This window comes from Danio rerio, chromosome 7 (assembly GCF_049306965.1).
Source record: "Danio rerio strain Tuebingen ecotype United States chromosome 7, GRCz12tu, whole genome shotgun sequence".
Taxonomy (NCBI): Eukaryota; Metazoa; Chordata; class Actinopteri; order Cypriniformes; family Danionidae; genus Danio; species Danio rerio.
This window is the reverse complement of record NC_133182.1, coordinates 8,192,780-8,216,238: the sequence shown is the minus strand read 5'-3', so window position 1 is coordinate 8,216,238 and position 23,459 is coordinate 8,192,780. Positions and strand designations below refer to the sequence as shown.

General features: G+C 36.8%; 1 protein-coding gene across 5 annotated transcripts; it reads right to left on the bottom strand.

Moving 5' to 3' along the window:
- Positions 1-2,891: 2,891 nt before the first annotated feature.
- Positions 2,892-20,927, bottom strand: jac7 (jacalin 7). 5 transcript variants are annotated; one of them, XM_073907180.1, is made up of 6 exons: positions 20,691-20,927; positions 13,476-13,674; positions 13,013-13,145; positions 7,041-7,129; positions 6,576-6,608; positions 2,892-4,535 (listed from the first exon to the last, which is right to left on the bottom strand). In XM_073907180.1, exon 6 carries the CDS (start codon positions 4,509-4,511, stop codon positions 3,531-3,533), a length of 981 nt encoding a protein of 326 aa, XP_073763281.1. In that variant the 5' UTR covers positions 4,512-4,535; positions 6,576-6,608; positions 7,041-7,129; positions 13,013-13,145; positions 13,476-13,674; positions 20,691-20,927; the 3' UTR covers positions 2,892-3,530.
- Positions 20,928-23,459: the final 2,532 nt, after the last annotated feature.

Genomic DNA, 23,459 nt, shown 5'->3' with positions numbered 1-23,459 from the left:
AAGGCAATTATTGCACTGTTATCTGCCAGACATTTTTAATCACAGTATTACTTTCTAATGATGGCTTCATGTTTCCCCCCCATTTTTTAGCTTTCTTAAGTCAGATTTATTAATGTAGTTGTAACCACGGGGAGTGACACTAACAACAGAGGTTTGGATCCAAATGCAAGTTTATTCAAAATCAGGCAAGCAAAGGTCAGCACAGGTGCAAACAGATATACAATGGAAGTCCAGCATCGTTGTCAGAGGATCAGGCGAGTGGTCAGAAGGCAGGCGGAAGGTGGAGACAAAAGGTAAACAAGGCTGAGGTCAAAACAGAAGAAAACAAGACTAGAAAACCACAGTGTAGTGTTACTATACAGATAACAAGACTCAGCAATGTGAATGAGTGTGTGTGCTGCTTAAATAGTGTGTGTAATCAGTCTTTAACAATCCTCAGGTGGTGCGAGTGTAATCAGTCTAAATGAGGAAGCAGGTGTGTGTGGGCTAGTGATGGGTCGTTCATGAACGATTCGTTCATTTTGAACGAATCTTCAATATGACTCGGGAACTACGAGTCCTCTCAGGGAGTGATTCATTCATCCGCGCGTGCGCACATTTGTTCAGGTATCGTTAATTTCAAGTCTTCATCACATTGGCAGAAGCCAATCATATGCATTTAGAGCCGGAAAAAGAATTGATCCGCTCACCTCTCGAGTCCTCTATCGGGTCTAAGTCACTCGTTCCTCACGGGCCAATCATACGCGTTTAGAGCCGGAAAAAGAATTGATCCATACATCTCTCGAGTCCTCGGGTTTGATTCATTCTGTCACGTGATGAACGAACGATCATGGCTCCTATCAGCTTCGACTGTGCATTGGTTAAGATTATATGTGACTGTCAGTGTAACGTGAATGAACCCCTGACATATGAAGACATGAAGAGGTGAGCTGAGCAAAGAGACAACAATACCTTCATAGACAAAAGAGCAGGTAAACATTGAATTATTATTTTCTCCTTCTTATATTCTATTTATGACTTTTTTGTCGTGCAATCAACCTTTTGGGTTAGTTGTAGATGTGTTTGGAAGCAATTCGTAACATTTTAAAAATATTTTGGCAAATTGAACCAAATGAACGAAATGATTCGAAAAAAGATTCATTCATCTCGATGAACGAGACTCAAAGATCCGAGTCAGTAAAATGATCCATACTTACCATCACTAGTGTGGGCGAAGTGCATGTATGCAGTTGTAGTCCATAAACTGGCGGATTTGTAGTTTGAATGAAAGAATGTTTTTCAGCGACCTCTGGTGGTTAGAGGTCGCTGGTGATTGTGACAGTAGTGAATCATCTGATTTCATTAATTGTCTCAGGGCATTTTTAATTCAACAGGTGTAGCATTTGTTAATATCAATATTAATTATTCGAATTCTTATATTCACTTAATGACAATCCTACCTGCCCATTCTAGTGTGTTGAGCTCATGACTGCTGCTTGGTAATGTTAAGGCGCCACCTTTGCACTTTTTATCATCCTATTTTCATCTCTTAACAAATGGTTTTGCTGATGAGCAAGGTGCTGCTGTCAAATGATTATTACGCTATCTTTAACCTGCAGGCTGCATTTTGCTCATAGGGCTGCAAGAAAATAAATAAAAAGAGCGGAGCTGTGATTAAAATAGTGAATAAAAAGACTGAGGCTTTGGTCAAATAAATAAGTAATTGTATAAATAAATAAAAAGCGGTGAGGCAGTGGCGCAGTAGGTAGTGCTGTCGCCTCACAGCATGAAGGTCGCTGGGTCGCTGGTTCGGACTTTGGCTCAGTTGGCGTTTCTGTGTGGAGTTTTCATGTTCTCCCTGCCTTTGTGTGGGTTTCCTCCGAGTGCTCCGGTTTCCCCCACAGTCCAAAGACATGCGGTACAGGTGAATTGGGTAGGCGAAATTGTCCGTAGTCTATGAGTGTGTGTGTGAATGTTTGTTTGGATGTTTCCCAGAGATGGGTTGCGGCTGGAAGGGCATCTGCTGCGTAAAAACTTGCTGAATAAGTTGGCGGTTAATTGCGCTGTGGTGACCCCGGATTAATAAAGGGACTAAGCCGACAAGAAAATGAAATAAAAAGCGCGACTGCTATGAGTGCAGGCAGATAGGCACACCGGCCCTCGCAGCCCAAAAAAACAGACAGGCCCAGCGAGAATTCTCCCGGTTCTCCCGATTAGCCAATCCAGGCCTGTTTGTGCATATACATTAGATAGGTCAGCACTGAAGCCTAATCTGGAGCTAATCTAGAAAAAATATCTTACGGTAACGGTCCAGAAACTAGTACACATATATTTATATGTTATTGAAAAGATTAAATACAAATTTAAAAAAAGGGGGAAAATCAAGAGAAGCAAAGAAATGAAAAGATTAGTTGAAAGTTTTATTTATTTTTATTTTTTTGCAATATTTTGCGTAAATTAATTGTGTTATCTTTCAATTTCTATAGATGTTCGCTGACTAAACTATTATTTTAATAAATCTATCTGTTTTATAACTTAAATTCACCAGGATGCATTGCCTATATTCTCTGAGAAATGGATAAACATTTTCAAATTGGGCTGTTGTCAATAATGCTGAGCAATGTACACTGTAACACGTCCTGGGTTCCACACAATGACTTTATCTTGTCCCAAGACAAATCTATTAAGTTAACTTATTCGTTTATACAAGTTTAAGTGGATTAAACATAAGACAATTAATCTTTTCCCAAAAATTGCTCAAGAAATTTGTTGTTTCAACTAATTTTAAAAAATAGTTCAAGCAGCAAAATACTTTAGTGTATAATGACATTCATGACTACATGGAAACATGCTTTGAACTAGGAATAATTCATGTTGTTTTCCTTACAAAAATCCACAAGACAATGTACAACTTGATTTTAACTTTTTTATTGTTGGATTAAAAACATTTGAAATTCTGAAATGATTACGGAACATTAAACATGATTTGTTTATAGATATTGCTTCCTTATATATAATATACCAGTTAAAGTGGTTGTATACAAAGTCAAGAGCATGGGTCTCAAACTGGATTCCCGGAAGGCTGCCTCTCTGCATAGTTTTGCTCCAACCCTCATCAAACACAGTTGATGCAAATAATCAAGATGTTCAAAACTACTAGAGACTATTAAGCAAGTGTGAGTTGGGGGTGGTTGGAGATCAAATCTGCAGAGCTGCGGCCCTCCAGGAATTGAGTTCAAGACCATTGGGAAACAAGCATATGATTATAAGGTTTTCCTCACATGAACAGAAACGGTAATTAAAAGTCACATCAAACACATATAAAACACATGATCACATCAATAATACAATGTGATTATAGGAATTATTAAAGTGGATATGTTTGAAGCAATGTGAATATATCTGGATTAAAAGTAGTATTTTAGTCTTAAATGTGAAGTGTGTGTGTGTATTACACTGGACACATCTACTGAAAATTGTAGTTTCATGAAGCATAATTGAAAAATCATTGTAAAATATCCAGATGTAAAATCAGGATAATTAATTATGTATTAACAGGGACAATCTGCCGTGACGTCATCACATTCATCAGTTTTCACTTTGATATCAGTGTAAGTGACGCCTTTGTATTGGCCGTTGGTTTCGTACTGAAACACACCGCCACCCTTGCAAGTGATCTTCACTATACCAGTGTACGGCAGGTCAAAAGTGGCTCTGCCAATGCTGATGTTAACAACCACCTTCTTCTTTGGTGGGACCTCAATAGTGCTAGACAGCGTTTCGTTTTTCTCTTCTGCGTAATCCTGCTTATAAGAGCTTTCTGCTGTAACGCTGATACTGAATCCTTTCCTAACTTCCGCCACCGCTGGAACCCCAGCACTCACCTCCACACTGAAGGCTGCTGTCAGGCTTGTAGACAAAGACCATGAGGACGCTGTGGTCACTTTCTTTGAGGTTTCGATTTTTTGTTGTTGAGCGGCAGAGGTGTTGTTTCTGAAAGTCATGGACTTGATCTCTTCCACTGCCACCCTTGGTATTATTTGGTGAATTGTGGGATAGTAAACATTGGTGAGGACTACTGACTCAACTGCCATGAGAAACAGAAACCCCAAGCAGTCGATGTCTGCACCAGCTCTTCCCGCAATGCCAAGACAATAACCAGAGCAGACATCGACGGGAAATTCTGTTTTTAAACCCCACTCTGTCATCTTGGCGAAAAATAACCTTGCATTACCTTGACTGTCTATGGTCTTGAATTTGATGCCTCCTAGGCGTGTTCCTGCTCCGTTCCCCCAGAGGGACAGTGCGGTGAAACTCTCACCAGGCTTGAACACAAACTCTTGATGAGGTCCAGCTGGTTCTCCGAAGGTTGCATCTCTACCATCTGAAAGCCAAGCCTTAATAGCCTTGATCTGCGATGGCCCCTCCCAAACCCAGAGCTTCTCCAGTCTGGCACCATTTCTTTCTCCAGTAAATGAAAATTCCACACCTCCTCCACCACCAGTTGGCTCAATTGAGGATGTGTAGGCCATGTCTGAAGAAATTAGATCTGAAAACTATATGAGAGATTATTATTAACACAGGGAATCTACAATTGAAGTCAAAATTATTCGCCTTTCTGTGAATTTTTCTTTTAAAAATATTTCTCAAATGATTTTTAACAGAGCAATTTATTTTTTACAGTATTTCGGATAATATCTTTTATTTCGGAGAAAGTCTCATTTGTTTTATTTAGGCTAGAATAAAAGCAGTTTTAATATTAATATGTTATTAATATTTTTTTAATATTAATATTTTCAATATTAAACAATAATTAAAAAAAAAAATTCTGCTTGTCTACAGCAGTGGTCCTCAACCTTTTTATTACCGCAGACTGTTCAACACTTCACAATTTTACTAAGGGTGTGTGGGGGGGTTATTTTTCTAGGCAACCATCAATCATTTTCTCAGAGGATGACAAGCTGACAAAACATTGCTGTAGCTCTGATACAAGTTTTATTTATGGAGAAAATTAAAAAGCACTGCTGTGTTCGTCTGAGATAATTATTCTACCAAAATCTGTGTATTCTATACAAAAGATGCTGATCTGTCAGTTCTTGTCATGTGACTTATGTTTAGTTTTCAACATTCTAAAAATGTTTTCAACTGGGTGCGCCTCTAAGGCGAGAACGCGTTGCGTCGCTCCTTTATTGGAAATAATGAGCTTGCATGCGGACAAGACAATATGTGAACGGCCACTGTCATTCGTGATCTCCAGCAGTTGATCTTCTACTCACACAGATTTTGAGAAGTTGGATTTTTTACTGATTTGTCGACAAATGAATTGCGAATCTATTCTTTGGCAGTTCACGGGTCCTCAACTGGGCCTTTTCCTCTTCGCAACGAGAGGTTGAGGACCACTGTTCTACATAACAAACCACTGTTCTAGACTGATTTCACGCCATTTTAAACGGCGAAATTAAGACTGCGGTGGGAATAAACACTGAAGTATCACCTGAGTCATACAGGAATGTTGTGTACCTGCCTGTATATCCTATCAGTGAAGAGCAAGTGACACACTGCAAGTGATTTCACCACCTTCCGAGTGACTCAAAGGTCCTTTATGAATGAATGGTGAAAATAAGGAATATTGGACTTCATTTTCAGTTAAAGGAAATGGCACTAGTTAGCTAACATTTTCTTTCCCTAACACACATTTAAACTGCCATCAATCAAACTCAAGTTAATGAACTGACTCTTTCACTGTATTAGACTTGTAAAGATACAAAATTTCGGTACTGAAATAAAAAAAAATTCCTGTTAACATTTAAGCACTGTTGATGGCATTTTTAAACAGCGCTGATTTGCCACGAGGATGTGCTACAGATGACAGCAGTGTTTTATCGCTCACCCGGTTACATAGGCTGAAGCAGGGAAGTGTTGTCACGGTGTTTACCTGGTGCTATGAACTAAAGCCTACGACACTTAAGCGTATTACTCTGAAAGAGATTGTAATATTGTTTGATGCCTAATATGCTTTTAATTGTTTAAATTAAACTTAATTGAATGATATTAAGGTGATGTTTACACCATTTCAGCATTTTAAAATCGCGGCAACAGCTGGAGGTTTGTAGTTCACAGCATGTTGTTGCGATGTTTACAGTGCTGGTCCTATACTTCCGGGTTTCTTCCCACCCCAGCCTCTCTTTCGTGTTTTAAAATTGTGGCCACGTGAAATAAGCTTATACAGTTAACCCACTTGCCTAGTTGCCCTAACTTGCCTAGTTTACCTAATTAACCCAGTTAAGCCTTTAAATGTCACTTTAAGCTGAATACTAGTGCCTTGTAAAATATGTAGTAAAATATACTGTCTTCATGGACAATGAAGGAATCAGTTATTGGAAAATAAGTCAAAGTAAAATAGTTATTAGAAATGAGTTATTAAAACTATTATGTTTCTAGATGTGTTGAAAAAATCTTCTCTCTGTTAAACAGAAATTGGGGTAAAAATACAGGGACTAATAATTCAGGAGGGCTGATAGTTCTGACTTCAACTGTACGCAGGGTAGTATACAGTACATTAATAATAATAATAAAAGTTTTAATCATTTACTCACCCTTCACTTGTTCCAAACCTGTTTGAGTTTCTTCTGTTGAACACAAGAGAAGATTTTCTAAAGAAGGTTGGAAACCTGTAACCGTTCACTGTAACTATTATCTTATATATATTTCAGAGTTAGCTTTAAACTATAATAAACTGTATATAATGATTTAAGTCTGTAAAATGAATAAAAATAAGTACTTTATTGCTATTTTGTGTACCGTAAACATCAACCAAAACATTATATCACTCAAAAATGTAACTGCAAGTCACTTTTACAAACTTTCAAACATCAAAAGTTGTCAAGGTCTCCTGATGCAATTCAGAAGCATAAACACCAATCCCAAAATATTTAAATATTTTGACTTACCAATGTACCAATTTTTACAGTGTATGTTATACCTCTTAGAAAATAGTATTTGCGAAATACTGCTGTAAGACACAGTAAATAAATATACCTGCTCCATATAAATATACTCACATGTAGACTGAAGAATCTCTTGTCAAAAACTCAAAAGTCAAAAGTCAGTGAGGTGAAATGTGTTGAACTGAGCAGCTGTTTAAATAGAGCTGGAAAAGACACCGAAAGCCCATCAGTCAGAATCTTCTGTTTGCGAATGAAAATAAGGTTTCCAATTTAAATTTTATGTAACCTATTCAGGGCTATCAATTCATAAATTTTCAATGGTTGATTAAACTGTATAATGTCAAAAAAGCTGATAGAGATGTCAAAATGAATACCTTTTTAATAATGTTAATATTAAATAACAAACAAAAAAAAAAATGCTCAGAAGTAACAACTGTCTACACTCTCTCAAAAATAACTGGGGTCACTGGGGTTTTGTTTTTTTCAAAAGGTTGACTTTTGTACCTCGCAATTGTTTTAGAACTTACGATTCAGTCACCCATGGGACTAGAAATGGCAGAAAACGGTCAAACTACTTGCTCTACAAACAAAAATTTGCATGACTATACAGAACAGGTAGAATAATATAATAAGGAAAGATCAGTTTGCAACATCAAACAGCGAAACGAGCAGTTTTTAATGTCAAAAAATGAATGGAAGTGAATGAGACCGGAAGTCTCAAGCCAAAAAGATTCAAATGGCTGCGCCCGCTCGTCGGCGAAAAATAAGGTGAATAGGTGTATGTACAGTGGATGTCAAAAGAAGATAAAACTGACTTGACCTAAAAAAAAAAAAAAGTCAGAAATGCATATCAATGTGATGTCATTACCTTGATGTCCATTTGACTTCTACACATTGGTGCTCTTTTGTCCATCAAAATAATGACACAAAATGTTATAATATATGAAAAGTTATATTTTTCTGGAAGCATCAATTATAATATACAAATCTACACCACCTTGATGGCAAAATGACATCTAATTGACATCTAACACAGGCGTCAAAAAACAATTACAGATGCTGATGCTAGAATTCGGCTTTAAGGTATTCAATTGATCAGGTTGAGTTACTGTACTTGTCTTTTGTACTGTACTGTAGTATTAAACCAACCAATGGTTAATTGATTTATCAATAATCAGAGAAAAATTCTTATTATTATCTCTGGCATTAACAAAAATTATTGAGGATATTACTAATAACATAGATAAAAATGAGAAGGTAGTCTGATTTTTTTTATAGATTTAAAGAAGGCATTTGATACAATAAATCATAATATATTGGTAAATAAATTAGAAAGGTATGGTATTAGAGGAGTAGCCTGGACTGGATGAGCAGTTATATAAAAGATTGAGAAACAAGATTAAAAACAACATGCAAACTCCTCACAGAAACGCCAACTGACCCACCCGAGGCTTGAACCAGGGACCCTCTTGCTGTGAGGCGATCATGCTACCCACTGCACCACTGTGACCCCCCTTATTTTTGGGCTTATGTATATATATGTGTATATGTGTGTATATATATGTATATGTATGTATATATGTATGTATGTATATATGTAAATATGTGTGTGTGTGTGTGTATATATATATATATATATCACATACTGTACACACAGGGTCAGCCTTTATTTGCAGTTAAACCTTAATAAATTAAATGGTGTCAGTTATTTTAAGGAAAGTTCCTGAAACCAAACCTGAAGTTCAAACCAAATTTACAAATGCAGTAGGCATGTTTAAAAAATCCAATGTTTTCCCTTTGCATATTTTAAAGTATTATAATATATAAATCTACAGAAAGATAAACATCATTTCACTGTGTTGAAAAAAGAGACTTCTGTGTTGCATGAGTGATCAATTTAAATGAGTAGAACGCTGAAGAGTTGTCTGTGTTATCAGGACTTTGCTGTACATTTACATCTTCTTTTGGAAAATACATTTAACCAAAGTGAAATACAAATGAGGAACTTTATGAGCTTGTCATGCTTGTAGTTTTGTAAATGAGTTGAATGGTCCTTGTGTGCGCTGATAAATGAAAGTTTTACATCTTACACAGGACTAAAAATAAGACTTTGACAGAAACTATGAAAATAAACCTATTTTACCTATTGAGGAATAGTGTATTCAGGTTTTCAACATTCTTCAAAATTTTCCATTTGTGTTTAACAGAATAAAGAAACTTAATAATATTTAGAACCACTTGAGGATGAAAAAATGAATATTTTTGAGAGAACTTGTTTGATACACATGGGTACACAAACCTTTTTAGTGACTCGTGGCTACTTGTGCCTGATTTATTATATATATATATATATATATATATATATATATATATATATATATATATATATATATATATATATATATATATAATTTTCTTTTTTTTTTTTTTGCAGTATCTGCATTTTCTACTCTGCATCAGAATTTAAACAACCTGTATAAGTGGGGCGGGACCGAGAAATCGGTATGAGACCAAGGGCGGGAGTGTTAACGACCCTCACCTGTGCGCACCACCTGTCTCAAGTCTCAAAGAGGAGCTTTGGAAATTTAGGTCCTGGCCACACGAATGCAGGTATTGTCAAAACCACGCTTTTTTCCAAAGCAGTTTAGTTTGTTGACATGAATATGCAGTGTCAGGTGACTGCATTTTCATTTGGACAGAAATTTTTAATATATTTTTTTTTTTAAACTCGTAAAAACTTTTATAAAAATACCCACGTACGTGTGGACATGAACTTAAAAGGAGAAGATGAGAGTAGATCAGGCCTGGACATTTTGGGCCCTATCATACACTAGGGTTTAATATCATTTGGAGTTGTTTTGATACCAGTGTTAAATCAATGCTTTTAAAATGGTACCGATGCCTGAACTGATACTTTTGAGCCACAAAATTATAGTGGATGACTCTAGAAAAATCTTTATATGACAAAATCTTTATAAAAAAAAAATTGTTATAGAACAATATAATTAAAGTTTAGGGTAAACACCAATTCATATTTTATATATTTGAGTTACATTAATCTATTTCCTTTGATCATTTGTTGGTTAGCATGAATTTAAGATTTGCATTATGAAATTACATTAGCTTACTACTAACCTGAGGAAAGGCTGTCATCAAATACTGAACTCATTTTTTCTAGGGTTGGGGCTTGTGACTATGTTTACATGGTTATCAGTAATCTAATGCATTGCCTTAATCTGAATAAGACAATATTATGATTATGGTGTTAACATGAGTTGCTTTTTGAATGTTCCTTTTATGATCCTGTCTTAAACGTTATAGTTATAGATGGATCATTGTGTCACCACGCTATCCATGTTTCCTCCAGAGTTTCATGTAATTTCAGGTGTTTCATTATTGTTATTTTTTTTACCTTAACTGCAGTTTCACTTTCATTCAGGAACATTTCGTTCATGTCCCCATGACAAACAGTTATTTAAACAGAGCATTAAGTAAGGACTGGTGTAAGAGTGCTCTTTTAATGGAGTTTGAATGGAAAGAAAAAACCTTCGCATTTCGCAACGCTGTTGTCTGTGGTAATCACTGTTTACATGGTAGTCTAGGCTCTTAATCAGAGTGTTGTCTTAATCATATTCAAATCACAGCATTGGTGTCCATGTAAACATACTCACTGAAATCGCCAGATGATGTCGCAAGCTTTTATAGACAGTGTATTCCTCTGCCTCTAAGTTGATTTCATGAGCTCTCAAATGTGTCAATAAGTTTGACGTGTTTCCTTCTTACACGCAACTTTTGTAAAGCGTCTGCTTCACGTTGCTGTGTCAGAATCCTTGCTTTTAAAATAGGCTTTAGAACGCTTCGTTTAAGCAAATTTGATGAACGCGATCATGCATGTTGATCTAAAGAGAGCCGCTCTCGCTCACCGAATGCGATGTACTGCGTGCATTGCATGCGTCCGTTCCCTAAGCAACAAGAACAAATGCCTCACATTGCCTGTGCATATTCCTCGAAGTTGTTTAGAATGAAATGTTTAGAGATGGTGTGACAACATGCACCTATGTGTGCCTTTGATGCACCCCTTGATGCTTCTTACATTCTTGTCGCAGCACCAGTGGCACCGAAATTAGGCACTGAAATTTATACGCTGATTTGGTCCGATATTTACCGGTTACAAAGGTACTGGTGCTATAATGGCACTGGGTTTAGGTACCCAACCCTAACATACACCCAGCAAAAAAGGTGCAAGACGCGTTTGCTGCGTTGTTTGTTGCTTTATTCAGACCTGGACAACAGTCATTTTCATGTTTTGCGCCACGTTGTTCAAATAGCAAATGCATTTGCACCACTTTGTGGACTCATGGGTGTGCTGGTATGAAAAGGAGGTGTGTTAATGCGCATTATTGACGCCATTGACCAACTAAAAGCTGCTCTTTAGTCCAACGCTTTTTCTTAGTTTATTCATGACAGTTTGTATAATAATTTATGGTCCCACTTTATAATAAGTGTCCTTAACTACTATGTACTTACATCAAAAAAATAAATACAATGTACTTACTGTGTTTATAATGTATTTGAGAACACTTGTGGTGCTTTTAAGTTGGGATAGAGGTTGGGTTATGGACAGGTTTAGTGGCATGGGTAGGTTTAAGGGTGGGTTAAGGTGTAAGGGATGGTCAACAGTGTATTTACAAATGTAATTAAAAAAGTTAATGACAGATGTAATTACATGTATTTAATCAAGCTTAAGTACACAGTAAATACATGTATTTACACAATAAGTACATTGTAACAAACTATTAATTCCTGTGAAATTACATATTAGTTAAGGCCACTTAATATAAAGTGGGACCTAATTTATTATTATAATTATTAATATTATTAGCAGTATTATTTATTATATTTATATTTGTTTTAACAAAAACAAGTTTAGATTTTCCATCCTGTTGGGTTTTGGAGACATATGCATCACCTTATAGGAGAAAAGAATAAGACGTGTGTTTGGATATTACTCAGTTATTAAATTCTAAATAATTATTTGTCAAAAAATGTAACAGAACTAGTCTATGTGTATAACTACTCCTTGTTTTTTAATTGTTATTAAAAATAAACCAGGATCTTACATGTCTCATTTATCCTCCCACCAAATTCACCAGTTGCAGTATGACTGTTCTGCTTTTGATTTTCTATTTTAGGTTTATCTTTTTTTAGGATAGCACTTTATTTTACTGTGTACTTGTTAGATGTTCCTGACAGTTCCATGCAACTTTTTCTTTTTAAATAGGCAACACTCCTTGGTTAAAAATGATGTAATATCATGGCATTTTACTTAAATTTGCTTTACTTTTAAATCCACTGCTCAGATTAATGAAAATGCTGCAATTATGAAATCATGTATCCATTGTGACCACATGCAGAATCAAGCATTCACATTAACTTATTTTAAACTTAGACCTACTGTAACACATAGGGGTTTATTTACTGTAGCTCTGGGTTAATGGAAAAAACAGAAGGACAGCTAAAGTATAAGAGATCTTTCTTTTTCTAAACCCACAGCTTTTAGTATTTTTTTTTTAAATTAGCTCATAGTAAAATGCTCAAGAAAGATTAATACATTTCAAGTTATGTAAGAAAATATGTATTTTGCATGAGTGAAAAGCAAAATGAAGGATTATAAAGAGTGGGTGTTCATATCAGCACTTCACCTGCACATGTTCCCTTGGCAAATCCATATAACCAAAATGACATGCAAATAAGGAACATCATGAGCTAAACTAGGGTCTTAAAAGTTAGTGATAAATCAGACCTAACGGTTTCCATGAACCCAGATGCATTTAAAATACAGCGAGTCCATTATGTCTGGTTCATGCTCTACATTTTATTAAACAAACATTTATTCATTCATTCATTTTCCTTCAGCCTAGTCCCTTTATTCATCAGGGGTCGCCACAGAGGAACGAACCACCAACTGTTCCAAGATATGTTTCACACAGTGGATGCACCTTCCAGCTGCAACCCAGTATTGGAAAACAACCACACACTCTTATCCACACACATACACTACAGACAATTTAGTTTATTCAATTTACCTGTACTGCATGTCTTTGGATTGTGGGAAACCAGAGCACCCGGAAGAAACACACACCAACACTGGGAGAACATGCAAACTCCACACAGAAATCCCAGCAGACCCAGCCGGCACTCGAACCAGCGACCTTCTTGCTGTGAGGCGTTAAACAAACACTCACATTTTAAAAGATGCCTTAAGGATTGCTGACCATATGGATAATGATTATAAATTTATCAGCACATGCTTGAAAAATAAGTAAGGTTGTGGATTTTCATGCATTTTTGTCACACTATTCTGACATTTCATACAGCATTGAATCATTTGCCCACATGATTGTTCAGGTCAAGCTGAGATGCAATGTGTGCCGTACCAAAAAGTCAGAAGCTTTAAAATGTACACCAAAAAAATTAATAAATTGCATAAACATTGCTTTTGCTTTATGGTTCACATGTAAATGGATAAAGATTGACCTTTACACTCACATTGGCTGGTCTGAGGTCTGAGGTTTTGTTGTTTTCCACAAGTGTAAGGATATATTTTGGGCCAGGAGACCTTCTCATGGTTCAGCATCTACCAGAAGACATTATTTAGACAGTTGCTCCTCATGGTCCATCAGAATTGATATGTCTGAGCTCAGAGACATCGGTTTGACCTTTATAAGTTCACTGCACATCTAAAGTTCTTGAACACAGAGAAATACAACAACCAAAGGGGGCATTTTAAAAGGGCATCAGGAGGGTCAGGGTTTGTCAACAGTCTAATAAGTGACTACAAAAATAAAGGGCTCTATTTTGACGGTCCATGCTCAAAGTGCAAAGCGCAGGTCGCAAACGCTTTCAGGCCGTGTCAGAATCCACTTTTGCTAATATAAGAACGGAAAAAATCCGCTTTGCGCTGTGGCGCATGGTCTAAAAGGGTTGAGCTTATTTTCTTAATGAAGTTTCACAAACTAATTTCGAGAGGAGCACGTGATATGATTGACTGCAGCTGGCCACTCATTTACACTCATTAGCTAGCCAATCAGATCGATCCAAACACACTATAAGTAGCCTAGCTAAGAACTACTCCCTTATCTTCAATTTCCCGAAGAAACCCCCCCATCCACCCTCTTCTCCTCCTTTCCTCTTTTGCCGAGGGGAGCTCTCGAGAACCACCTGATCTCGTACTCCCCTCACATGTTCTATGGACCTGGCGGGAGCCCTGGGCTCAACTATCTCCGAGCTCAGGGTTCTCTCCTGGGACAGCATGCCAAACTTGCTAACAAGTTGTCAAACAGTATCTAAGTGTGAACTCTTGAAATGAGATATAGGTGTGTTTTGAGAATAAACCAATCAGAGTCTCATCTCCCATTCCCTTTAGGAGTCAGTTGCGTCGCGCCTTAAGCACATTTGCTATTTATATGACTGACTTTGTAAGTGGAAAATCTGAACATTTCACTAGCAAGAAAACAGTTAAACAGAGCATCTGCAGCGCGAGAATGAGCGATAAGGCATCTCATAATCTACTTTCACTTTCGCTCTCGTGGATAGGGAGACCTTGTACGCACAGACATCAGTTAGCCTATAAATAATTAATTTTGTTTGTTAAGCGCAAAAATTTGTTTCAAAACTATTTCTAAATTCAAAACTAATAATTGAACAATCATAACGAAGTGTGCTCAAACAGCTGAGTTAAATCCAAATACACTTGCTGTGCCCCATATGGTCTAAAACCTGACAGGTGGGCAAATCTAGGCTTGTTTTTAATAAAACAAATATAAATATGGATATAATAAATAATACTGCTAATAATAATAACATTATACAAAAGTAAATTGTTATGAATGAACTGAAAAAGCCTCCCGAGATGAAGAAGACATAAAAGCAGTGGTTTTTTAACTTATGTAGGCTAGAAAATAATATTATATTTGCGTATTGCTCTACATCTTGTGTGTATTAAGCAGTGTGTAAGCGAGGTCATAACTAACGCGCTGTGCGCTGGACAATAGACCGGCTTTGTTTTGGTCTATTGAAAAATCTATTATAGTTTCCAAAAATAGCAACGCGCCAGAGAACGTCTTCCTTTTTAGACCAGAACGCCTATAGGCGCACATATGAGTGCAAATGGATTTGCTATTAAAACAGCGTGCTGCAAAACATCAAAACGACTCTTGCGCCAAGCTGAACTAACAACTATTGCGTCGCGCCTTGCACCACATTGCGCTGGGTGTATGATAGGGCCCAAAGTGTTATTTGGACAAAATATCAATCTGAAAACATGTTTGATACTTTATGTGGAAATCAACGTGCGTTATGGATGTGACAAAAAAGTCAGCAAGTTTACAGTATACAACATACTTTGTAGAAATTCTGTGAATTAAACTGCACAACCCAAAAGAAACAATGATAATTAAAAGGATAAGAGTCGGCTCTCTATAAAACAAAAATAATTGGTTTTATCTCATTTATTATTTTCACATTTATGAGGAAAAAGTGTTGTTATGGATGTGCCGTCTCTTCGTTCTGGATGTGACAGTTGAGAAATTGCCACTTGTGTGACTTTAGTAAATCAAATATAATAGTTTGAAAACATTGACAGAAGCATTTTTGAGTATTTCTAAAGTACTGTAAAATACTTGCTTATACAAAAAACCCAGAAATGGCGTCCGTATTTTGGTGAAAGCTTAATTTGTTTCATGGCAAGGTTGATATTTGCAGAGAATTGCTCTACATCATATTTCTTTAGAAAAAAATTATTTAGTTTAAAATTAAAAACTAGTATTTAGTAGGGATGTAACGGTATTGTAAATACCGTCATACCACAATATTAATTTTTTTCGATATTACCGTAGTCGCATGACTCGGTAAAACTATAGGTCTTCTGAGAAAATTTGCTCAGGCGAATGAAGCGAACGGGAGGTACCGGAAACTACAATTCCCATCAGCCCAGGCTTGGCCATAATCCCTTGCGGTCTGTTGTCGCTACAGATCCAGTAATGCGGAAATGGAGTGTGCTGCTAGAAGCGGGGATGAAAAAGAGCTGGAAAACTCTAAAGCGGGTGTTGTCACACCGCGCGTACTGAATAGCGGTGTTGTCGCGCGAGTTCTTATCAGCTGTGTTGTCGCGCGCGTACTGAATAGCGGTGTTGTCGCGCGAGTTCTTATCAGCTGTGTTGTCGCGCGCGTACTGAATAGCGGTGTTGTCGCGCGCGTACTGAATAGCGGTGTTGTCGCGCGAGTTCTTATCAGCTGTGTTGTCGCGCGCATACTGAATAGCGGTGTTGTCGCGCGAGTTCTTATCAGCTGTGTTGTCACGCGCGTACTGAATAGCGGTGTTGTCAGCACACTGTTCAGATTGATGCAGACATGAGATCTCTATCTCACTCATGGTTTGTCCTCTCAAGTGGGGGAAAGACAATGCACAACGTTACCCACTGCTGTCAACCTGGGCCAAGTCATATCTCTCTTGTCCCAGAAACCTCAGTCCCAAATGAGAGGGTTTTTTCTGTTGCAGGGGACATTGTAGATATCCAGAGATACCAGCTTTTACCAGATTATATTTATATGATAATTTTCCTTTAAACCCATCTCTATCTAAGTGAGTGAGTGATTAAATGTTGAATGTGATGAGTTTTCAACAATACTAAATTGAAACTTTATTTTTTTACATGGTTTAATATTTTTTTGTTATTAAAATTGAAGTTCCTGTTTCAAAGCTTACAGATAGATGGCTAATTTGTATGTCATTGACACTTTTGGCACTTTTTTGGAGTATTTTCATAAGTTTTGTTTTTTCCTGTAAATGATTCAATAAATACCGTACCGTGACATTCATACCGAGGTATTACCGTACCGTGAAATTCTGATACGTTACATCCCTAGTATTTAGTCATTTGTAGGGCAAATAACAAATAGACCATTTCACTTTCCTCAGTCAGAATTTGGCCCTTTAAATTAATTAGAAGAAACGATAATAATGTTGACAATTTTTCTATGTATGATAGGGCTCAAAGTGTTATTTGAATCAATGTAGTAAAATCTCAATCACAATGTCAAATTTAGACCATAACTGATTCTATTTTTATTCCGTTTGATATGGGAATATCAGAGACAAATGATTAGACTCTTTTTACAGACAAAAAAAGCATTTGCACAAAATTTATATAAAAAAAACTGAAAGGTTTAGAGTGGGTGCATTTTAAAATGTTTTTGAATTAAAGAAATTGTTCATGTTCAACAAAGTTGCTTTTCTATGATTAACATTAGAACACAAATAAAATAAACTGGATGAACAGCGTGATCTCAAAAGGAAATGTAACTAACTTATGTTTTGTCAGTTGCTAATTTTTACAAAAGTGTGCTGTAAAACCAAACCCCACCCCTAAACCAGTCTGGGGTGCGTTTCCCAAACAACGTAACTCGCGGCTGAACTATCATAGTAGGATGCATCGTTTAGAAAAAGAACGATGTAGAGACGAGTGTTTCCCAAAGCCGAAGTTGCTTTGTCAAAAACATGCACTCCTTTTCCATTTTAAAGAGCCCATATTATGGGTTTTTGAAAATTTCCCTCCATGTAGTGTGTAACACAGCTCTAAGTGAAGTGAAGTATCCAACTAAGGCTTAAATCTGTTAGTGTACAGTGTTTAAAACTGTTGATTCATCTATAAAAGAGTCGACTCATAGTGCTTCAAACGAGTCGCCTTGATACCGATTCATTAGGAGTTTCGCCATGACGTACGAACGAAACCAAGTTATTCACGTGCACGCGCAAACCCGGGAGATTTCAAACCTGCGGCCCCGCCCTCTGACGCAGAAACCCAGACACACACACACACACACACACACAAACACACACGCAAACATGCCGGTCGATTGAAATCACATTGCAGATGGATATTATCGAGCCTCTACCCAAAGATGAAACATTATAACATAATAGCATTATAGCCAAGCAGTTGGAAACTACTGGAAACTTCTGGAAACTACATGCTACAAAGAATACTTCATCTGCGTTTATTAAAGGAAGGATCAGTAAAGAGTAACTTACTGATGGACGTCAGGATGGGTTTCTTCCTCCATTTCTCAAGTGTAAGTACGTGCGATTAAAGTTGCCTCGTTGACTCTAGCTTGCAAATGTATTTAGTTGTGATTTGTTACTTGTGACCGAGTGTACTGTATCAGGTTAACTGGCTATATTCTCATATCGGGTGCAAAGTCACGTTTAAAACGCGACGCGTGCTGCTTTGTTTATGGAGCTCCGTGGAGGAGGAGTAGTGTGTGTAGGTGTGTGTGTGTGTGTGTGTGTGTGTGTGTGTGTGTGTGTGTGTGTGTGTGTGTGTGTGTGTGTGTGTGTATGTATGTATGTATGTATGTGTGTGTGTGTGTGCGTTGTCGTCCGGAGCAGGGTTACGTGTGTGTGTGTGTGTGTGTGTGTGTGTGTGTGTGTGTGTGTGTGTGTGTGTGTGTGTGTGTGTGTGTGTGTGTGTGTGTGTGTGTGTGTGCGCGCGCGCGCGCGCGCGCGCGTGCGTGCGTGCGTGCGTGCGTGCGTGCGTGCGTGCGTGTGTGTGTGTGTGTGTGTGTGTCTGTGAAAAGAGCAGATTGAGACAAGCTAGGAGATCTCCTCAACTGTTTTTGGAGTTTTTGCTCAATAAAATAGTTAGTCGTCTGTATTTTCAAGTCCATCGTCTGTATTTACATTGACCCACTGGCAGCTAAAATCCACGCCTACACCATCGAGCGTGTATGAACTGTGATTACTTTTATATTGCTGATTAGCTGTTGGACATTTCACTCTCTGACTGAAGGCAGTCGACCAATCGCAACAGGCTGTCATTGGTCCAATCAGCGCAGATTAGCTTCGCGCTAAGGAGGGGTTTGGGAACAAATGAATCACTGGACGATTCATACAGGAGTCGCTGGGATAATTAGGTTAAAATAAATGCAGATTATAAGACCATGAAAGTGTTCTTTGACCTTGCATGCATATTAAATTGTTGTTGGAGACCCTTACAACCAAGATATGACCCTATTTCATGTATAATATGGGCTCTTTAATTGAAGTGTAAACAGCATATTTAGGGCATATGTCCTTTACAAATATTATTGAGAACATTGCATATTCTATTCTAAAAGATAAAACATGTATTCTAATCTCATATGAAAATCATACAAACTATTCTTATTAAGTAGGTTATTGTTTATTTATATTTTGAAAAGTCTACTTACAATTTGACACATTCAAACAACTTCAGAAATGTTCAAACCAACAGGCCTCAAGCAACAGTGCTAACCACTGGGCCACCGTGCCACCCATCTAGGATAGAAGGAGTAGGGGTGGAACGGGGGATTCTTCAAAACGAAGATGGCTGTTACGTGGAACTTAGGGTATTTATAGTGGCTTAGGAATCATCTGATTAGTGAATCATAAATTGAATAATGCGGGATCAGCCGCAAGCAATCATAAGCACGTGATCCTCTCGAAATAGTTTATAAATAAACTTCACATTGTGAGGGATTTTGTGTTATTTACTATAGTAGAAAAAATGTCAAATTCTCAATAATATTTGTAAAAGAAATTAAATGTCTTGTTTCCATCAAGCATGAAGGATAAAATATGCAGAAAAAGCAAACAAGCCAATTTCTTATTACTTATATGAATTAAAATATTTCGTATACACAGGCTATTGGGAATGTGAAGGTTCATGAAAAAAATATTGTTTAGTTCTCTTGTAAGTTTGGTATGCCTCTTTCACAGTTAATAGTATACTTCAGAACAGAAAAGGGAACTCATAAAGGAATGGGACCACTTGAGGGTGAGTAAATGGTGAGTAAATTTCAATTTGTATGTGAACTATCCCTTGAAAATGTTCTTTAATCTTGTCATCAAATTTGACAACAAACCTACTTTGGGTTGTGTGAGAATGGACAGATTACTTTCTGAAAGCATTTCATGCAAGCAGTGTATTCAAAGAATGAAACATGACTGAAGTGCAGTGTTTTACATCCTCTAACATAAAAACCCAACACTGCTTGATCTGATCTGACCAAAAGAGAAATGGGCATATGGTAATTGCAGCAAATTTAGGCTAATTAGAATTGTCAAGAGGTTTTATCGTCCATTAGACAGCGGGATTCACTCCACATAAAATAAGCATGGCAATGAGCGCACATCTGTCTAGCCGATGAGGACAAGAGTGAAATTTGAAGTTTATGCCAGTGAAATGATGTTAGCATGGCTGTGTTCATTACCTTAAAAGGCTATAGTGCAGATAATGACTGGAAAAACCCAAAAATAACAATTAATGGACCAAATGAAAGGAGTCGCCTAATGCACTCAGACGCACTTTCAGTTAAATTGCATATTATTTTCGTCTAATTGAAGTGTTTTCCTAAAATCTAACAATGTGGTCTGATGAAATAAAGTCTTGATGTCTCTCAAAAGACTTGGAAATAGACCTCCTGCTGGCAGATATGAGTGTTGTGGGTGGAAATTAAATGCACTTGAGGAACTATTTTTCAACATTTCACCCAAATGCTGGACTAAAGGCGGCGGAGGAATATCTGATGGCATCCCGCAATTACCTCAGATAATATGTAAACGTTTTGAGTTTCTGTGTGGGGCCAAAAAAGAGAATTTCATTTCTAATGTGTTTTCACTCGATGGAAAGGGTTTCTCTTTCAGACGAAACAGACCCCCGTGTTTAAAAGGTGATAATTTACCTGTCAAAACCGCAGCGGAAGCACAGCAAGACGCCACTTTGACTGGGCTCTAATGGAAAATCCATTCAGTTTAAGGCTGTTTCTCAATATGCGTTCTTCAGCGGTCTTGCGTCCTCGTGTTCTCGTGAAACGTCATCATCAGCTGCCTAAGTTCAGTTCCAATACTCAAGATCGCAAGTACGGAGGACGCGTGAAACTTCCCGGATGTGTTCTTGATATCGAGGACGCACTGATGCTGACTTGAGCACTGAACTCGCTCTGGAAGTCCCAGAAGTCATTGCGACTGGAGATGGGAAGCGCTGCATTTTATTTAGACATATTATTAAAGTTCAGAGATATCACTTATTTACCTCAGGAGTTTCCCTAAATGAAACGGTGAAAGTAAACATTAACATGGACATCTTAATAAAGGAATAAACACATTAAGGGTGTTTGTTTGCTGAAATTCGTATTAAAATCTGTTTTATTCATAATGTGCAGAGTATATTTATAATGTTTTTATGCAAAGTATATATTTTGAAGAGGGGAAAAACAGTAAATCGTTGTATGAGTGCTTTAATGCTTAAATAATTTACCATTTAAAACACGTGAAGGTCACATGACCATCAGGAAGAACGCAGCATCCCATTTCTCAAAGGACGCGTTCTCTGCCCTCGCGGTCTCCTGAGTTCGTTCTTCCGAGGACACCTGGCAAGACCGCTCTCCACAAGAACGCAAGTCCGTTCTCTGCGTTCTTGGAATTGAGAAACAGCCTAAGTCTCCGAGATTCCCTGAATATGTGCGATTGGGTCGGTGTTAAATGTAACTAATTCATCGTCTTTATATATTTTCAATCTCACATCACATTAAAAGCAGCGTCTAAATGTCTTTATGACATTTATACTGAAATAATCGTTACAAATAAAAAAGCTGTTTACATGAGGAGGCTTGGAAATAAATCGGCTGCTTTATCTGGCTGTATGCTAAAAAGGAGAGAGAAAAGAGTGTTTTCTCTTTCATATTTGATTATAGATCGTTTTTAAATGACTTAATGTGAACAACGGCTCTGTTTATGTGGAGACCCAACTGAACATGTGATGCAGGTGCGCCATCGTCTGGTAAGTGTGTGCTATTACACACGATTTTTTCACTTGGTTAGCTTACCCACATAAAAAGAACCAGGCCCGTAGCCAGCCCTGTAAAATGGATGGTTCTTTTTTTTCTTAAAAATGTGAACCTTTTTGCTGTTATCCGCCCCATTTTTTAAAATTAAATTTAGAGATTTAAATACTGCTTTTTAATGACAATTTTAAACAATTTTTTAGCTGGATTTGGTTGTCAGATGGTCATCATAACCACACTTTTTGATGTACCAAAAAGATTTAGAATAAAAGAAAAAAATCTATTACAGAGCAATTCCAGCATTTTGGATGTGACATTTGCAGTAAAAACTCAAAACATAAATTTGCATAGAAAGCATATGTTAACATTATATTGAAACTTTTGTTCATATTTTCCAGAACAACTGACCACAGTTAAGTGATCAGAAAAATATCAATCTGAAAACATGTTTGATACTTTATGTGGAAATCAACGTGCGTTATGGATGTGACAAAAAAGTCAGCAAGTTTACAGTATACAACAAACTTTGTAGAAATTCTGTGAATTAAACTGCACAACCCAAAAGAAACAATGATAATCAAAAGGATAAGAGTCGGCTCTCTATAAAACAAAAATAATTGGTTTTATCTCATTTAATATTTTCACATTTATGAGGAAAAAGTGTTGTTATGGATGTGCTGTCTCTTCGTTATGGATGTGACAGTTGAGAAATTGCCACTTGTGTGACTTTGGTAAATCAAATATAATAGTTTGAAAACATTGACAGAAGCATTTTTGAGTATTTCTAAAGTACTGTAAAATACTTGCTTATACAAAAAACCCAGAAATGGCGTCCGTATTTTGGTGAAAGCTTAATTTGTTTCATGGCAAGGTTGACATTTGCAGAGAATTGCTCTACATCACATTTCTTTAGAAAAAAATTATTTAGTTTAAAATTAAAAACTGTAGTATTTAGTCATTTGTAACAAATAGACAATTTCACTTTCCTCAGTCAGAATTTGGCCCTTTAAATTAATTAGAAGAAACGATAATAATGTTGACAATTTTTCTAGCCTCTTTTGTAAAAAAAAGTACATTTAAAAAGTCATGGAAAAAAAATAATTAAATTAGTGTTCAAAATAAAGTTAATATTATGCACTGTAAAAAATCTGTAATTTTACAGTTTATTTCCGGCAGCTGGGATGCCATGTAAAAAACATAAAATAACAGCTGTTAAATTACAGAAATTAACCGTAAGATAAAGGATTTTGAAGGAAATTTCTGTAACTTAGTTTAAATTTCTGGTAAATTTCTGTAATTCAACCTCTGTTATTTTAAAGTAGATTTCATTAATTTAACGGCCATTATTTTACGGTTTATTTCCGGCAGCTGGGATAAAATTACGGGTTTTTTTTTTTTTTTTTTACAGTGTGGGACACTTTTGGTGCTTCATACATTTTTATTGGTCTTTTTTTTTTTTTTTTTTTTTTTTTAAGAATAAAATTAAAACAAATGTCTCTATTTAACAACAATACAGTAGGTCAGTAGTGAAAGATGACCTCACTTACAGTTAAAGGCTCTATTTTTAGCCCCCCTTTTTATTTTTTCCCCCAATTTCAGTTCTCGTGTGTAATAACTGATTTATTTTCTCTTTGCCATGATGACAGTAAATAATATTTGGCTAGATAT

Bases quoted from the DNA above. Each gene is read 5' to 3' on its own strand.
- jac7 (XM_073907180.1), bottom strand. From the start codon at position 4,511: ATGGCCTACACATCCTCAATTGAGCCAACTGGTGGTGGAGGAGGTGTG.